The sequence below is a fragment of the Heptranchias perlo genome, chromosome 1, assembly GCF_035084215.1.
Source record: "Heptranchias perlo isolate sHepPer1 chromosome 1, sHepPer1.hap1, whole genome shotgun sequence".
NCBI lineage: Eukaryota > Metazoa > Chordata > Chondrichthyes > Hexanchiformes > Hexanchidae > Heptranchias > Heptranchias perlo.
In genome coordinates, this window is record NC_090325.1 from 41,237,566 (window position 1) to 41,253,712 (window position 16,147).

General features: G+C 41.1%; 1 protein-coding gene across 1 annotated transcript in view; it reads right to left on the reverse strand.

The window, feature by feature from the left end:
- The window catches only part of LOC137323130 (A disintegrin and metalloproteinase with thrombospondin motifs 12-like), a 556,042-nt gene that overhangs the window by 340,083 nt on the left and 199,812 nt on the right, over positions 1 to 16,147 (reverse strand). The window contains exons 6-10 of the mRNA XM_067986912.1: positions 15,881 to 16,044; positions 9,267 to 9,350; positions 5,632 to 5,756; positions 4,107 to 4,256; positions 2,695 to 2,838 (exon numbers count right to left, since the gene is read on the reverse strand). Of these exons, the coding sequence (XP_067843013.1) occupies positions 2,695 to 2,838; positions 4,107 to 4,256; positions 5,632 to 5,756; positions 9,267 to 9,350; positions 15,881 to 16,044 (667 nt within the window). The remainder of the gene's footprint in view (positions 1 to 2,694; positions 2,839 to 4,106; positions 4,257 to 5,631; positions 5,757 to 9,266; positions 9,351 to 15,880; positions 16,045 to 16,147) is intronic.

Below are 16,147 nucleotides of genomic sequence, written 5' to 3' on the forward strand. Positions count from 1 at the left end.
TTATCTCCATCTAAGAGGGCAGAATGGTTTAATGTCTCATCTGAAAGACGACACCTCTAACAGTGCAGCGCTACCTCAGTACTGCACTGGAGTGTCAGCCTGGATTATGTGCTCACATCTCTGGCCTAGGACTTGAACCCACAATGTTCTGACTCAGAGGTGAGAGTGCTATCACTGAGCTATGGATGACACCCATAATTGGAGGAAATTGTCCTCAATATCCCATACCACCAGGGGATGGGTCCCCTGCTGCCATCCACTATTTAAGCTCACTCCTGAAAAATGGCCATATGGGTTTGGGACTGGAGGGCTCCTGTCCTCTACGGACCCACATCTGTGTAGAATGAGCACCTTGAAGAGTGAAGGGAAGAAAATAGGAAAAAAAAAGGATAAATGTAAAAAAAAAGTGCTTAAGATGTTGCAAATAAAATATATATGGTGCATTTACCAGTCATTAAGGGCTATAGTGTATAAGCAGAACAGGTTAAACTTCAGAGTCTGCTCCTGGTGTGCATCAAGAGTACACATCACAACATTGTGTCCTCCCGGCCACATTTTTGTTTCCACTGAAGTTAATTGGAAAATGCCCTCTCGGTGGTACCAGCAGTGGGCACAGTGGAATAGTTACCCTGATATAGCTGGATCTGTGCCACTTTAGTGCCGAGTGCGATTTTACCACAGACCTTTTAAATCAGCCTTAAGTGGTCTCACCAAAAAGTAGCCACAGCTTCATTGAAATGTTATAAAGCACAAATGAAGCAAGCAGAGTGTGATTTTCTGTTCACTTCAGATGGTATTGGGTTGGGCACTCATTTGCCTGAACGAAACTCCATAAGCAATAGAGCTCTTAAAGGGCCTAGGACATTTAGCAATATTTTCCCATTTTGTAGCATGTTTTCAGGGCTGGCTCCAATAATTTGAGGAAAAAAATTATCTTTTTATTTCTCTTAACAATATGCAATGTTTATAAGCCCAACACTGGCTTCAAATTTACTAAAGAGCTGACTGTAACTGAAGCATTTCCAAGACTTCAGCAGAACCAGAACAAAACTGATAAGAGGGGCGTGAGAAAGGTGCTCTTTAATATAAACTTTCACTGGATCTCAGGAAGCAATAATGAATCTAAGTGAAAAGTCCCATGGCAGCTATTGTCAAATTAAAATTAATGCTAGAGGTTGGCACTGAAGCATTACAAATACAGTATATCATTGTTGAAATGGTATGAGTTGAAAGAAAACATGGTACGGAGATCAGCAGGCACTATACCTGGACTGGCCACATCTACCACCTGCAGGCCCTGGCATACCTATTTAACAAGGATTGTGGGGAATTGGCTCCATAGGTTCTACGTCTACACAAACCCAGTTGCCAATCTGTCCATCTGTTGTAAGGTCATGTGCAGTTAATCTGCACCATAAGGACAACAAAAGCACTTCCTCCCTCAACCTTTTTGTTTCTGCCTTCATTCCACAGTAATATAGGAATTATCTGCAGTATTCTCTTATGTCCTGCCCCAATATGTATCAATGCATTTTTATCTCTACTGACAAGCAACCCAATCTCACCCCACTTTCCCAAAGTAGAGGGGTTGCTGATGGCAGCTATGCGGTCATCCTTCGTGCCAGTAAGTGATTGTGGATCTACGCGAGTCAAATGTCTTCGTGCTTTTGAGTAGAGCGCTTTGAAAATGTGGGTGAACCAAGGGTTTCAGTTGCAAGCCACAGCTTCAATGTGTAGCCTGCTGTAGTTTGGGCAAGCACAATATGTAAAGAAAGAGTTGTAAGGTTGTGCGAGAGCTTGGTATGGGCAAGCAATAAATATGGAACATCTTGGGAGATAATACTTTGTGCATATTTGAGACATCTGCATGGTAAATGGAAATGCTGGTTTGTCTTACCTTGCAGCTTCCTTTAAAGTGTGCCATCTTTTACATCTGTTCCCAGGTTGTGCAGGCAGCGCACACAGTGTTGATCCTGCCCGCCACCTCCTTCTAGGCATGTTGTACTGCGATCCTTGAGGGATAGTGCTACGGAGTGCTAAATAAGGCAATCCTGCTCACACCCACTTCATGCAGCACCAATTTCACTTTGCCAACCATCATTGGGGGCTCAGATGTTGGCCCACACCGTTACTTGCTCTACTCAATTCCTGCATCCACATTTATTTTGTTTGTTTTTTTTTGTTGCCCAAGTCACTTTTTTAAAAGATGAAATATACTTTTAAAATATTTGCACAATTTGTAAAGACTGCAACAATGTTTTCCCCCATGGCCACTTATCTTTAAAAAAAATTAGCAGTGGCACTTTACAACCTGTTAATGTGTACTATTTCAAGTTTCCCCTTTCATGGCTTTCCAGAGCCAGAACTAGCTATGAACTATTCAGTAGAGCTGATAGGCAAAATCCTGACAAGAATTCAGCAAACATAAACGTCTCCATCCTCTGGTCCTACTTTTTTAGAGCTAGAACTGGCTTATTTATCCATACAATTTCAAGAAACTCTGCAACTTTGTAATTTTTCATCAGAAATTTCTTTTTTTCATTTCTGCTCCATATAGTCTTCCCTTGTCATGCCACAACTGAACAATTTTCTCCATGACAAATGAGGCAATTTGCAAGTAAACCAAAACAGAAAATGGACAATTATGCCATTTTTTTTTTACTTTGAATTGAATATGTTAAATAAATTACTCACTCCAGAAATCGTGTGATGTAATCTTTGCTGCAGTGGGACCATGTGAGAGGAGACTGATCATACTGCAGCTGTCGGGACATGATAAAGTGATGCTTCTCCATGGGTTCACAGTCATTACCCTGTCCGTCATGTTGGATGCCAAAACTGCAATAACAACAGCACATGTAGTGATGTTTCATCAGCCATATTACCAGTGAAGTAATCTACTTCCTTTCTGGAAGATTTCAAATTATATCCATCTTTTTTAGAACAAATAATAAGAATTTTAATTTCTGTGGGTACTTTAAAAAATACATATTCATTGGTTGCACTGTTTCAAAGCTCTGATCAGTGGCCCTTAGGCAAAATCTCAACTAGGAAATCCTAATTAAAATGCTATTGGGGAAGATTTCCTCTGTGTCTTAAGAGTAGCGAAATGATAAATTTGCTTATAAAGAATGGATTCATGATTTCACTGTACCAAGTGCCTAGGTGAAATTTTTGCCTTATGTTTTCTCAGATCAAGAGAAGGACAGTGAGAGATCTATGCACAGGTCACTTGCCCACCCCATCTCAGGTGACAGTGAGAAGACCTGGACGAATCTAAGAAGGAAATAGAAAATGTTATAAAATAAGCAGGGGAAAGAGAAGAAATAAATACTTCAAAACAACATTATTTTTCTGGGGAAGGGAGCAGATGACAGAAATGTAACAGCTCAAGATGACAGCGTCCGGCATTATAATGGAGTGTTTGTAATCTACAATCATTTCAATAGTGTTTATCTTTGAAAGGTTCATACAACATAATCTTCACAGAGGAACGCCTACGAAGGTCACATCATTTAAAGGTTTCAAAAACAGCATTTTTGAAAATATAACAATGGGCTTGCAGTTTTTAATTTACCTCGGGCCTCAAGTAGAAAATTTACATGATCTATCAATATCAACTTTCCCATTAAGCTAAGTAAGCCCAAACAACAAACCAAATTAACATTAATCCACAACACCAGAACAGTTGTAATTAACTACCTCTGTTTATTTTTCATATGCTTTTCCTCTCTCCTGTAAGTGCTGCCTCTTACTGGGGCACAGTTCCACAGGTACTGGTTGATCCCCAGTATTGGTTCATGTGTGATTGTCGGCAAGCTAAATGTGCATCACAGTCATTTCAGTCTAGCATGTTCCTGTCCTCACCCATGCACTTGCCAACTGCGAGTTACTGGCTAACAATCAGGAGTGGAAACCTTAGCTGGTTTTAATCCTTGCAAATCTAGGACCACTGAGGCCAAGTGTACATCCCAACCGCTGCCCCAACAGAAAACAGCTAACTCTAGACAGGGCTTCCCTAATCTGTAGGAACTGATCTGTACACTTGAAATGAACTGCGTGCTGTGGTACAGAACTATTACCTCTGTTTAGAAAAGTTGAGATACCTGTGACCAATCTCGTGTGCGATTGTAAATGCTACGGGCAATCCAGAATCCTCATTAACGTTGCAGCTTCGATGTGGTTGACACATTCCTGAGACATGGGACAGACCTAATGTCTCACATGGACGATTCATCCCAGCACAGAGATCCTTCCTGCAATTAAAAGGCATTTAGATCATTTAAAACTGACTATAGATAATGGCCCAGAATTTCCTGGATCGGCGTAAATCGAAAGAATATGCTGAAATTTATGTCGGTTTCTACACCATCCTTACACCAAAAATTCCTGCCAATTAGCATAAGTCAGAACGTAAAAACCAGTGTAAACTAGCAGAAATCAGCATGAACAGTACGGGTCCGAGGAAAACACAGAATTTACACAATATATCATCTTTAAATCCCTCTTTATTTATGAAAATTAAAGTTTGAAGCCATCAAACCATTACTATGCACATCAGGCACAGCATGTTCAAGAAAACTGTGGAAGCTTTTCAAATTTAATGTAACATCTTCTGATGCCATAAAAAAAAGCATTAAAAGATATGTAAAATCTAATGCAGGTCCCAGTAAGAAAAAATAGAAAAAACACACACCAAAAAATCACTGTAAAACTCTAGGGTACAGTTCCACTCACTGGAATACTGGCCTCCAATGCTAAGCCAGGTCCTGAATAAACTAGAGTAGGGAGTTCCCACCCCTGGGTGACTTTGGTCCCTGCTGAGCCTCTATTTTCTGGCTTAAATCTAAGCCTGCAGAAAACTAGCATAAATTGCTTTCTAAAGCAGTTATTCACATTTAAGTAAAACAGTGATTTATACTGTATGATTTATTTATACCACAAGCATGGAAATATACAAATAACAAAAGTAAAAGTTACGCCTTCTCCGGTAGTAAGTCAAGTGTGCTTCATATAACAATAGAAATCCTTAACCCCTTTGTTATGAGCATTGATTTTAAAACTTCCGACTTCTCTCTTCCTGATTTTTCTTGTTGGATTCTCCCTTCCACATTCCCACTGCTTTCCCTTCCAGTTTACTGCTGTATTTAACTCACCCTTTATCCTTCTGATGACACCAAACTGTTCAACTATTTTTCCCTTGAAAATCAACCAGCTGTGGTATCCATCGTTTTCATGTCACGCTACACGTAACCCCACCAGCAGGAAAAAAAAGTTTCCAGAATGTCCAGTTGTTTCTAATACAACTGGACATTCTCTCTCTCTTTCGGGTCTCTTTCTCTCTCTGGCTTTGTAATCTGACCCATTGTGTATTCAGTATACTGGGATGTACTGTTTTCCGTGGCTAACCTGTCTGAACACCAACGACACCTTTGATTGGTGTGATCGTGTCCCAGCCTAATATAAGATATGCGATTTGAGAACCTTTCACTCACTCACCTGACGAAGGAGATAATCTCCGAAAGCTTGTGATTTTCAAATAAAACTGTTGGACTATAACCTGGTGTTGTAAGATTCCTTAATAATGAGTTCAACTGCTTATCATCGCCAGTCTTTAAAAAAAAAACTCACCTAGTCAACAATACGGCTACATCATGATGATTTGGACTGGAGTCACTTTTAGGATTCGCATTCTTTTGCCACTTGCAGAAACTGGAAAGAGTATGGTCAGCATGATGAATGATTTTTAGTCCTTTCTGTAAAGGGTTGGAAGAATGTTATTCAAGCGAAAGCCTGTTAGAAGCAGCATTGATTTGCTGTATATTAAAATATGCTGAAATGAATACTGCAGGATGGACTATGCTCTTACCTTGCAGTACTTGTCCAAAATTTAACTGGCAATGCCCAGAGGGAGAGGATTTATTTTTTTACATGTATAAAGGTCGAAAAACACACAGCAGCTGGCCTGCCAATCAGGGCTGTCGCCTTGCATGATTTTCAAGGCTGGGTGCTGAAACGTAATGGCCGTGATTTTGGTCACTCTACCTCCCTGTTTTTCAGCATGAATGGGGCAGTAACAAGACTAAATTGCAAAGAGTAACTTCCTGCCGACTTCCTGCCTGAGGCCTGTCCACTGCAATTTTCAAATGGGCCTTGATTTAGGCAGCTAGCAATCCCAGCAGAAACAGGCAGGAGCCTCACTAAGCTATGCCAATCAGGGTCCTATGATGTAGTTAGTACCACAAGGCCTTTTTAGTAGCCTTTAGCATGATGCCCCTTCATGTCTACCACACGGAGCTGGGAACAGCCAGAACCAGCGTCACTTAAAGGGATCACTGCCAAGAATAAAATTAATTTATTTGACAGTTTTTTAGCTTCAGGATGACTGTTATTAATTTCCCTGCTCAATGTTGATGATCCTCCCTTCATTAATGCTCTATATCATCCCCCCGAATGGCTCAGCCCTCCTCTTTAACCCTTTGCTACAGGCCCAAGCTTTATGGCTGCCCCGCCAGATTTCCTGCCCACCCAAAATGGTGAGCTACGTGTTGACGCTCAAAACACTCAAGTCGGTCAACAACTGAGTTTAAATGAGGCCAGCCATTAAATTGGTTTTCCCTCTCACTGGCGACATCGGACGGTTGTTGCAATCGTTCTGTCCAATATATGCCGAAGACCAAAATCGAGGCCAATGTTTCATGCTCAGTCTTGGGTCCCAGCGCCCTGCTGGTCATGCCATATGTAATATGATAGGTGAATATTTTCTGCACATTATGACGTACTGGTCCCTTATAAATAGGGATGAAAAGCAAAAACTGCAAATGCTGGCAATCTGGAAATATACCAGATAATGCCAGACAAACACAGATGGTCCATCAGCATAGCTTAACAATTCAGATAGAAATTCTTTGCCGGCACTGGGGTTTGACAACGGGTCTGGCAGAAATCTGGCAAAGGTCTTCTGTCCAAAAAGTTAACCTCTCTTTTCTCTTTTCAGATCCTGGGCCGATGTATTTTATGTTTAATTTTTGTTTGAATAGACAATTCAGTTTGACAGAGTTATTTTTGCTACTAGTAATGGCAATATCATCTATGTTTATAGAAATTTCTAACACTTGGATGAGGTATGAGAGGGCTGCTGGCAGCTATGGAACTATATGAAAGCATGGACAGGGGTAGAGAATAAGGGAGAAAATGTTTTAAAAATACAATAAAAGTATACACTTGGACTTCAAAGGTTTCCAGTCTTCAAATTTGCTTCAAGGCTGGAATTTTAAAAAGCCCTTATCCCAGGAACATTTCCAGTATAGAAACCTGTCTCTAACTTCATATTTGTTGCATAATTCCTTCACTGCAATTAATCACTGCAATTAATCACTGAATCAGAGTAGCAGATTTGGACTGAGCTCATTCATTTGGTATTTTTAGAAACGGTAGAATTTACGAATAAACAATTCATTTTCAGCCTGAACTAATCTTTCTTCAGCAATTAAAACCTTTAATATAATTTCCTGAGCTAGGATTGCACTATATAGAGGCATTTAATTTACATTTGGAGATGCCTTATGATTAACCAAATCAAAAGTACAGCGAACATGAATGTATTGAAAAATACATTATAAGCAGTGAACTGAACTATAAAAAGCTAATCGGACACTATTTCATCATCAATGTTTTCAGATTACCCCTACCTTTCCATTAAGGGCTGGGGTTCTTTCCACTCGGCATCAGATCACATCACAAATCAATGCCCAAACATAAGAAAATAAGAACTAGGAGCAGGAGTAGGCCATTCGGCCCCTCGAGCCTGCTCTGCCATTCAATAAGATCATGGCTGATCTTTGACTCCAATTTGCTGCCCGATCCCCATATCCCTTGATTCCCTTAGAGTCCAACAGATGGGGTCATATTAGCTGACCAAGCAGCTGGAAGCTTACCAGTGATCTATGCTGATTAAACTCCAGCTGTATCCATGGGTATACTTGAGGGTATAAATGTTTTGGCTGTGCCAACCTATACCTACGTTTTCTGGACTTGGGGAAGTGTGGTGGGTTCCTACAGAGAGTGCACTCTGTATTGCACAAACAAAAATTTGTGTAGATTTCTCAGTAGCTTAGTCTGGAGATTGTTCAAGATGGGGATGGGTTTCTGCACATCAGATAGCTAAAAAAGACCACTACTGGAAAAAAGTGAGTTGTCTTAAATGTTATTAAAATGGCTGTTGCATTGTTGTTATTGCAAAAAGTACAGAAACTTGCTAAATATAGATTTTTAACATATTTGTGCTTAAATTTAATTATTTAAAATTAAAGAACTGGTATTTTTTTAAAATTCATATTTGGATACTTGTTCCACATCCTTCAAACCCAAGATTTACTCCCTGTTTTCATCGTGGTGTACTAATAATTGCACTGACAGTTCTTTACCGTACTTTTTGACCATTGCAATCAGACAAGAGCAAAGCAATAACTGTGGGAGATGATTTGAGTATCTTCACTTTGCTTTGCCATCTTTGGATCCTATTTTTGTTAACTGCATTCTTGCCAATAAGTATTTCAGTTAATTGTGGGCTATGATATCCGCTATCACATCTCAACATAAGATGGCGCAGGACCATTTATTATGTATGTCTCGGCAGACTTTTTATTTCACATGCTTCTGGGGCTTCGCTCCAGCCCTGCAGGCCATGCAATGTTGCCTCAGCTAGAATTCAGTGCGATTTCATCTCTTTTTCTTGCTCTCCAGCAAAAGAAGTCAAGGGAATACTGTTAGGAAGCAAAGACTACAAAGTAAGCAAAAGGATCATATTAAAATTTAAATATTTAATAGAATTATTGGTCCAACTTTTTTCCCTTTCCTGAAGGGAAGTATTTGGTTTCACTTGGTCCATAATTAAAATCGGAGCTCATTACATACAGACTCCATGGTGTAACATGCTGTGACATTACTAAAAACGGCATCTGAGCAAGACATTGATTGGGATTGTGACCCTCAATAAAATGTTAGTAACACTGCATCAAACAACCTGATAAAGATTACTTAGAATTAACAAAGGGCAATTAATATTCAGGTTTTTGAGTTTAATATTTGACTTCCTATACCATAAGTAAATACTGATTATGTTGAGAAATTTAGTAACTCTGAGAAGGAAATGCACTGGCAATTTATTGATTCTAATTAGAAACTTCATACCTAATTTTAATATACAACTTGACTCCTTACATAAATAGTTAAAAATGAAAAATATGAAGTAACAGTAATAATACCTCCTCCTCCTCTAGTAAAATGAGACGCACCAATACGATATGGATTGCGTTGCCGATACTAGGGTCGTGGAACAAGCTTGTAACCTGTGCCAAAGTCAGAAGAGAGAAATTAATTGGTCCTTCAATCCAGAAAACTTCCAACACAGATTGAAACAAACTTGGCATTGGAGGATTGTTATTCAATCACAGTTTCCTCACATTAACCCTAGTGAATGAAAAGTTGACGTATTGTATCTTCTGCAAAAGGACTGGTTTACAGAATGTCACACACTGCAAGATCTGCAAAATCCTACTAAAGATGCAGTATACTGGAGGAACAAAAACAGAGCTATCTGTGCACAGCACTTTACTCATGCAAAATATGACTACAGGCAAATTAAATCATGCGGAAAACATTTCCAATTTTATTTCACAATTACCATGTAGATTGAAGCATAAGCAGCAGTACTGAATTGATCATTGTCATTCATGTTATGCACTTCCATTAAGATTGAGCACTATCTGTTCCCATGGATGTACTTTGCCATGTCAGATGATCTGTCTTAGACTTGTACTGTTTCATTGCATATTCATAACATAATATAGCAGAACACCGGAGATTATACAGTAGGATCCCAACTCTAATGAAGAATTCAGCTACAAATTGTAACTACTTTATTTGCATCAATGAGCTGTGTACATTCTTGACACGCTATATAATTCTCTTGTGTGAGCTCAGTAGTTGTACAGGTGAGTTGCAATTTCAACAGGCTCAAGTAATGTATTTATTGTATATGCAAATGCACCCTGACTTGGCCTGGACAAGATATAGGTGGCTGGGGTTTGGAAAATTGAGTTTCTGGAGAGTGGATGGTCAGAGGAGTACATTGGAGGCTATTTGCGTGTAGAAGTATCTCAGCTCAATCTAGTACTCATCCAATACCTGCACATGTGCACTCCAACAGGGGTCACTGGATAGCAATCAGACCCCGGCTGATCTTTCTTTCTCTCCAACGATGCCAAGACCAATTGCAGTACTTCTGCCACCATTTTGACTGAGATCAGTTAATTCACCAAAAATTGAATATGAGACATGAGAACTCAAAAGAATTGAAATTCATTTGTGTACTATTTAAGCATTAGGCACCAGGTTGGAGCATGCCGAACTTCTGTTCAACGTTTTTCCTGCATCTCATATGTGAGCCGTTGTCGGCTCTTCCCTAAGAGTGTGGTGATTGCATTGCCACATTTCAGCAGTCAACATATCTCCAAGTCAATCGTTCAACTTGTTGTCCAACTGGAATGAGTGAAGAATCCATGGTTCCCTTAAGGTATGATGCTGTGGGTATTACAGTTCAGCTTTTTTCAACATTTTTACATTCCCTTGTAAAATTTCTTCGGGTTGGAATTTTCCTCAGTTTCTAGACAGGGAGGGAGCAGGGGCAGACTATAGACTAGGTCTAAGAGACACAAGGAGCCCAGGGCCTGTGTTGGATCCAGCTCTACCCCTCCTGGGGTCTTCCTACCATTGTTATGGTGAATGCAGCGCCATAGCCCTGATTGGTACTGGTACATCCAGCAGCAGTTGCAATAGACCAGTCGAGAAAGAAACTGGAATCCTGGAAGGGAACTGGGGAGCAGCAGGGTCTGAACCGGGAGGGAGCAGAGAGACCAAGGTCAGCAAATATAACCAAAGAACAGCCACAACCTGGTGCTCAGAGGGAACAGGAGGGCCCAGCCTGTGGATAAGAGCGAGTGGGAACCAGGAGCAGGAAGGTACAGTGGATGGGGGGTGGGGGGAAGAAATCAGGAGATGCTAATGCGGGGGAAACACTGTGTGTTTGAGAGAGAGAGGGAGAGCCTACTGATGCGGGAATCTGCTGCTGTACATGCATGACTCTGGCCGACCCCTTATCCTGTGACTACGCCCTGTCACTATAAGCAGGGATAAGGAAGCTGCGTGCTTATGCCTCATTCTGTTCATGCCAGCATATGACCAAAATCACATGCAAGTTGATTGTAATGCTCTAAATATCTATAATCGTTTCAATTGATGAACTTGAGGTTTTTATCAGGTTTAAAAGCTACAATGTCAAACTGTTGCTCCATAGTTGATTGTCTCATTGAAACATGTAAGATTCTAAGGGGGCTTGACAGGATAGATGCTGAGAGGATGTCTCCCCTGGCTGGAGAGTATAGAAAGAGAGGCCATAGTTGCAGGATAAGGGGTCGGCCATTTAAGACTGAGATGAGGAGAAATTTCTTCACTCAGGGTTGTGAATCTTTGGAATTCTCTACCCCAGAGGGTTGTGGATGCTGAGTCGTTGAGTGTATTCAAGGATGAGATCGATAGATTTTTGGACTCTACAGGAATCAAGGGATATGGGGATTGGGCAGGAAAGTGGAGTTGAGGTCGAAGATCAGCCATGTTCTGATTGAATGGCGGAGCAGGCTCGAGGTGGCATATGGCCTACTCCTGCTCCTATTTCTTATGTTCTTATGCAGGTGTGGGGCGTCTGCTAAGCAGGTGCAACTTTTTATTATCAAATATCAGGAAACTATCAGATACAACTAACAGACATTTGGAAGGCTGGAGTCAGGAGTGGTGAGGCTAAGGTCTGGAACAGAAAAGGCTCGTTAAGAGGGGGGGTACTGGGTTGGGGAATTGAGAAGCCATTGAAGTTCCATTGAATGGAAAGGCTAAATGTCAGCAGTGGGAGTGTGGGGATTGGTCCCTTGCAGTTAGGATGAATCAAAGGAATATCTCAAACAGACATTTATATAAAGAGAAAGAAATCACTTTTATTTATACAGCACGTTTCACATCCTTAGGACATGCCAGAGAGTTTTGCGGCCAATGAATTACTTATTATTTGAAGTGTTGTCATATTGTTGCACAGGCAATTACACACAACATCCCAGAAACGGATGACTGGGTAGTTAGTCTGCTTTTTGTGATACTGTTTGATAGAAGAATGTTAGCCATAAGACCTTTTTGCTTGTCTTACATCCACAGGACAGAACCACTGACAATGCAACATTCCCTCAGTACTGTACTGGAGTCTCAACCTAGATTAAATGCTCAATTCCTGGAGTGAGGCTATAACCCAATACCTTCAGATTCAGGAGTAAGTAGGCTACCAGCTGAGCCAAACCGACTTTTGACTTGAACAGGCTATACATGAACAGACATAACTTTTTTATTAGATAGATAGAAAGAGAGTGAAAAAATAATAGAGATTGATATCCCAAACTGGACAAAAATGAAACAAAGCAGCATGCAATAATTTACCAGATGATTTGTGAAATAAGTCCAATATTTTATCCTTCAACTTTGATCCTATCAGCTCTTTCCAACATTTAACATCTATTTATGGGCTTATAAATGCATTATCTGCCTCTGTGAAAATAATGAGCATTTCTTTACTCTCCCATCCCTTTACCTTTTAATTTAAACGCTGGCCCTTCAGCTAATTTGGGCTAGATTTTACACCCATTCATTGTAAATGTTGCTTTTTAAAAGATGTGTTCTTAGGACGTGAGTGGTGCTGACAAGGCTGCATTTATTGCATGTAAACGTCTCTCCTCCTGGCCAATCCTAATGAAGAATATCACCCAAACATTGGTGTGTGATTCTCTTTCAGATGCTGACTGACCAAGAAATGCTGCAATGCCATTTTCCTTACTGGTCCTCTTATAAAGGGGGCTGATCAGCTGGGATGTCTACACCACTACTACGAGCTTCGAGCCCCCCCACCACCCACCCCCCACCCCAACTATCTCCAGTGCCATATCTCAATGTCCTAGAATTCTCTACCTAACACTATTGTGTGAGCAATTTACGAAGATGGCGGTGGTTGAAGAAGGCGGCCCACCACCACCTTCGCAGGGCAACTAGGGATAGACAATAAATGCAGCCTTGCCAGCGCTACCCACACCCTAAGAACATTTTTTTTTAAAAAGCAACATTGAGGTGGAAGATGTAGCCCAAATAGGCTGAAGGGCTTTCATCATCCAACCTATTTTTTTTTGGAGGCAGCTTTAGCAATGGAGGAATCATAGAATCATAGAATCATAGAATCACAGAAGTTACAACATGGAAACAGGCACTTCAGCCCAACATGTCCATGTCGCCCAGTTTATACCACTAAGATAGTCCCAATTGCCTGCACTTGGCCCATATCCCTCTATACCCATCTTACCCATGTAACTGTCCAAATGCTTTTTAAAAGACAAAATTGTACCCGCCTCTACTACTGCCTCTGGCAGCTTGTTCCAGACACTCACCACCCTTTGAGTGAAAAAATTGCCCCTCTGGACCCTTTTGTATCTCTCCCCTCTCACCTTAAATCTATGTCCCCTCGTTATAGACTCCCCTACCTTTGGGAAAAGATTTTGACTATCGACCTTATCTGTGCCCCTCATTATTTTATAGACTTCTATAAGATCACCCCTAAACCTCCTGCTCTCCAGGGAAACAAGTCCCAGTCTATCTAACCTCTCCCTATAAGTCAAACCATCAAGTCCCGGTAGCATCCTAGTAAATCTTTTCTGCACTCTTTCTAGTTTAATAATATCCTTTCTATAATAGGGTGACCAGAACTGTACACAGTATTCCAAGTGTGGCCTTACTAATGTCTTGTACAACTTCATCAAGACATCCCAACTCCTGTATTCAATGTCCTGACCAATGAAACCAAGCATGCTGAATGCCTTCTTCACCACCCTATCCACCTGTGACTCCACTTTCAAGGAGCTGTGAACCTGTACTCCTTGATCTCTTTGTTCTATAACTCTCCCCAACGCCCTACCATTAACGGAGTAGGTCCTGGCCCGATTCGATCTACCAAAATGCATCACCTCACATTTATCTAAATTAAACTCCATCTGCCATTCATCGGCCCACTGGCCCAATTTATCAAGATCCCGTTGCAATCCTAGATAACCTTCTTCACTGTCCACAATGCCACCAATCTTGGTGTCATCTGCAAACTTACTAACCATGCCTCCTAAATTCTCATCCAAATTATTAATATAAATAACAAATAACAGCGGACCCAGCACCAATCCCTGAGGCACACCGCTGGACACAGGCCTCCAGTTTGAAAAACAACCCTCTACAACCACCCTCTGTCTTCTGTCGTCAAGCCAATGTTGTATCCAATTGGCTACCTCACCTTGGATCCCGTGAGATTTAACCTTATGTAACAACCTACCATGCGGTACCTTGTCAAAGGCTTTGCTGAAGTCCATGTAGACCACGTCTACTGCACAGCCCTCATCTATCTTCTTGGTTACCCCTTCAAAAAACTCAATCAAATTCGTGAGACATGATTTTCCTCTCACAAAACCATGCTGACTGTTCCTAATCAGTCCCTGCCTCTCCAAATGCCAGTAGATCCTGTCCCTCAGAATACCCTCTAACAAGTTACCCACTACAGATGTCAGGCTCACCGGTCTGTAGTTCCTAGGCTTTTCCCTGCCGCCCTTCTTAAACAAAGGCACAACATTTGTTACCCTCCAATCTTCAGGCACCTCACCTGTAGCGGTGGATGATTCAAATATCTCTGCTAGGGGACCCGCAATTTCCTCCCTAACCTCCCATAACGTCCTGGGATACATTTCATCAGGTCCCGGAGATTTATCTAGGAAGATGCGATAGTTCCATTTATGGTCAAAGTAGATAGTGAGGCAAAAAAGATCAATAGATAAAGAAGGATAGAAGGTGTAAAGGTAAAAGGGAGCAGCTGTTATTCAGAGTTTCAAGCAAGGAAAAGAAACTGACACAAAAAGAATTGTCTTGGGTAAACTGAAAGATTTTCATTGCCTCATTGAAAAGCAAAGAGGAGATTAAGATGTTAGAATTCAGTGACTGCACACCTGATGGATGTGAGGACTGAAGGTGCATGATCTGACAAAAGTTGATGAATGTGTATTCGAATCAGCAGCAGGAGAGTGGTTGGGTTGTATGATATGTGGAGGCGGTCCTTGAGTTAATAGAAAAAGAGTGATAGGATGAGCCGTCAATGATTGAGTAATTTAAAATGAAACTGGGGGACACAAATATAATTTTAAGAAACGAAAATGCTGGAAATACACAGGTCAGTCAGCATCCATAAGCTGACCTAGAACAACTAGAGATTTCCCACTAGACCTTGAGGCAAACAGAAGTTCCTGTGACATCAGACGGAGACGGGGCTGGTGGGCAGGCTTCTCCCACCAGAATTCTCAAAAGGTCCTTCTACTGATCTCCTAGGGATCTGGACACCTCAGAAGATTGCCAACAGGATCAGCCTTTTTATAAAATGGGGTCATTTGGCAACATTTTGATGAGATAGGGCCAGTGGCTTGCCAGCACTGCATGATGCGCCCCCCCATCCCCGTGGGCATCAAGTTGCATTGATACTGGCGTGGGCGCCCACCAGAAATATTTAAATATTAGATACTGCAGCATGGTCAGGAGCAGAGGTGTGCGGCAGAGTGGATCTGAGGATTTTCGGCCTGGTGGAGTTGTTTCATGTGTGTTGAGATTGGTATGTCATCATACTTCACCATCTTATTCTACTTCAGCTTTCCTACTTCAACTTTCTTCATTTTTTTTCAGAAAAAAAGATATAAAATTTAATTAATCTTACCATATTTATTATGGTAAAGATGTACGACTGCACATTTTCACTGCCATGATATTCTATCAGTTTGGTGTCAGCAACTACTAAAGTTTCAACCCATCGTTCTTTGCTGACTGATCGCTGGGAGATCCTGCGGCCTTTTCTATGAATTTCTTCCCATCTCTCTCTCCGTCTCTCTGGCTGCAGGATATTAACAGAATCTGTACAGAAAAAAGCAACAAGCACATTAGGAATATACTGCTTCTTTGACTCAGTCATATTAATTATATGCAA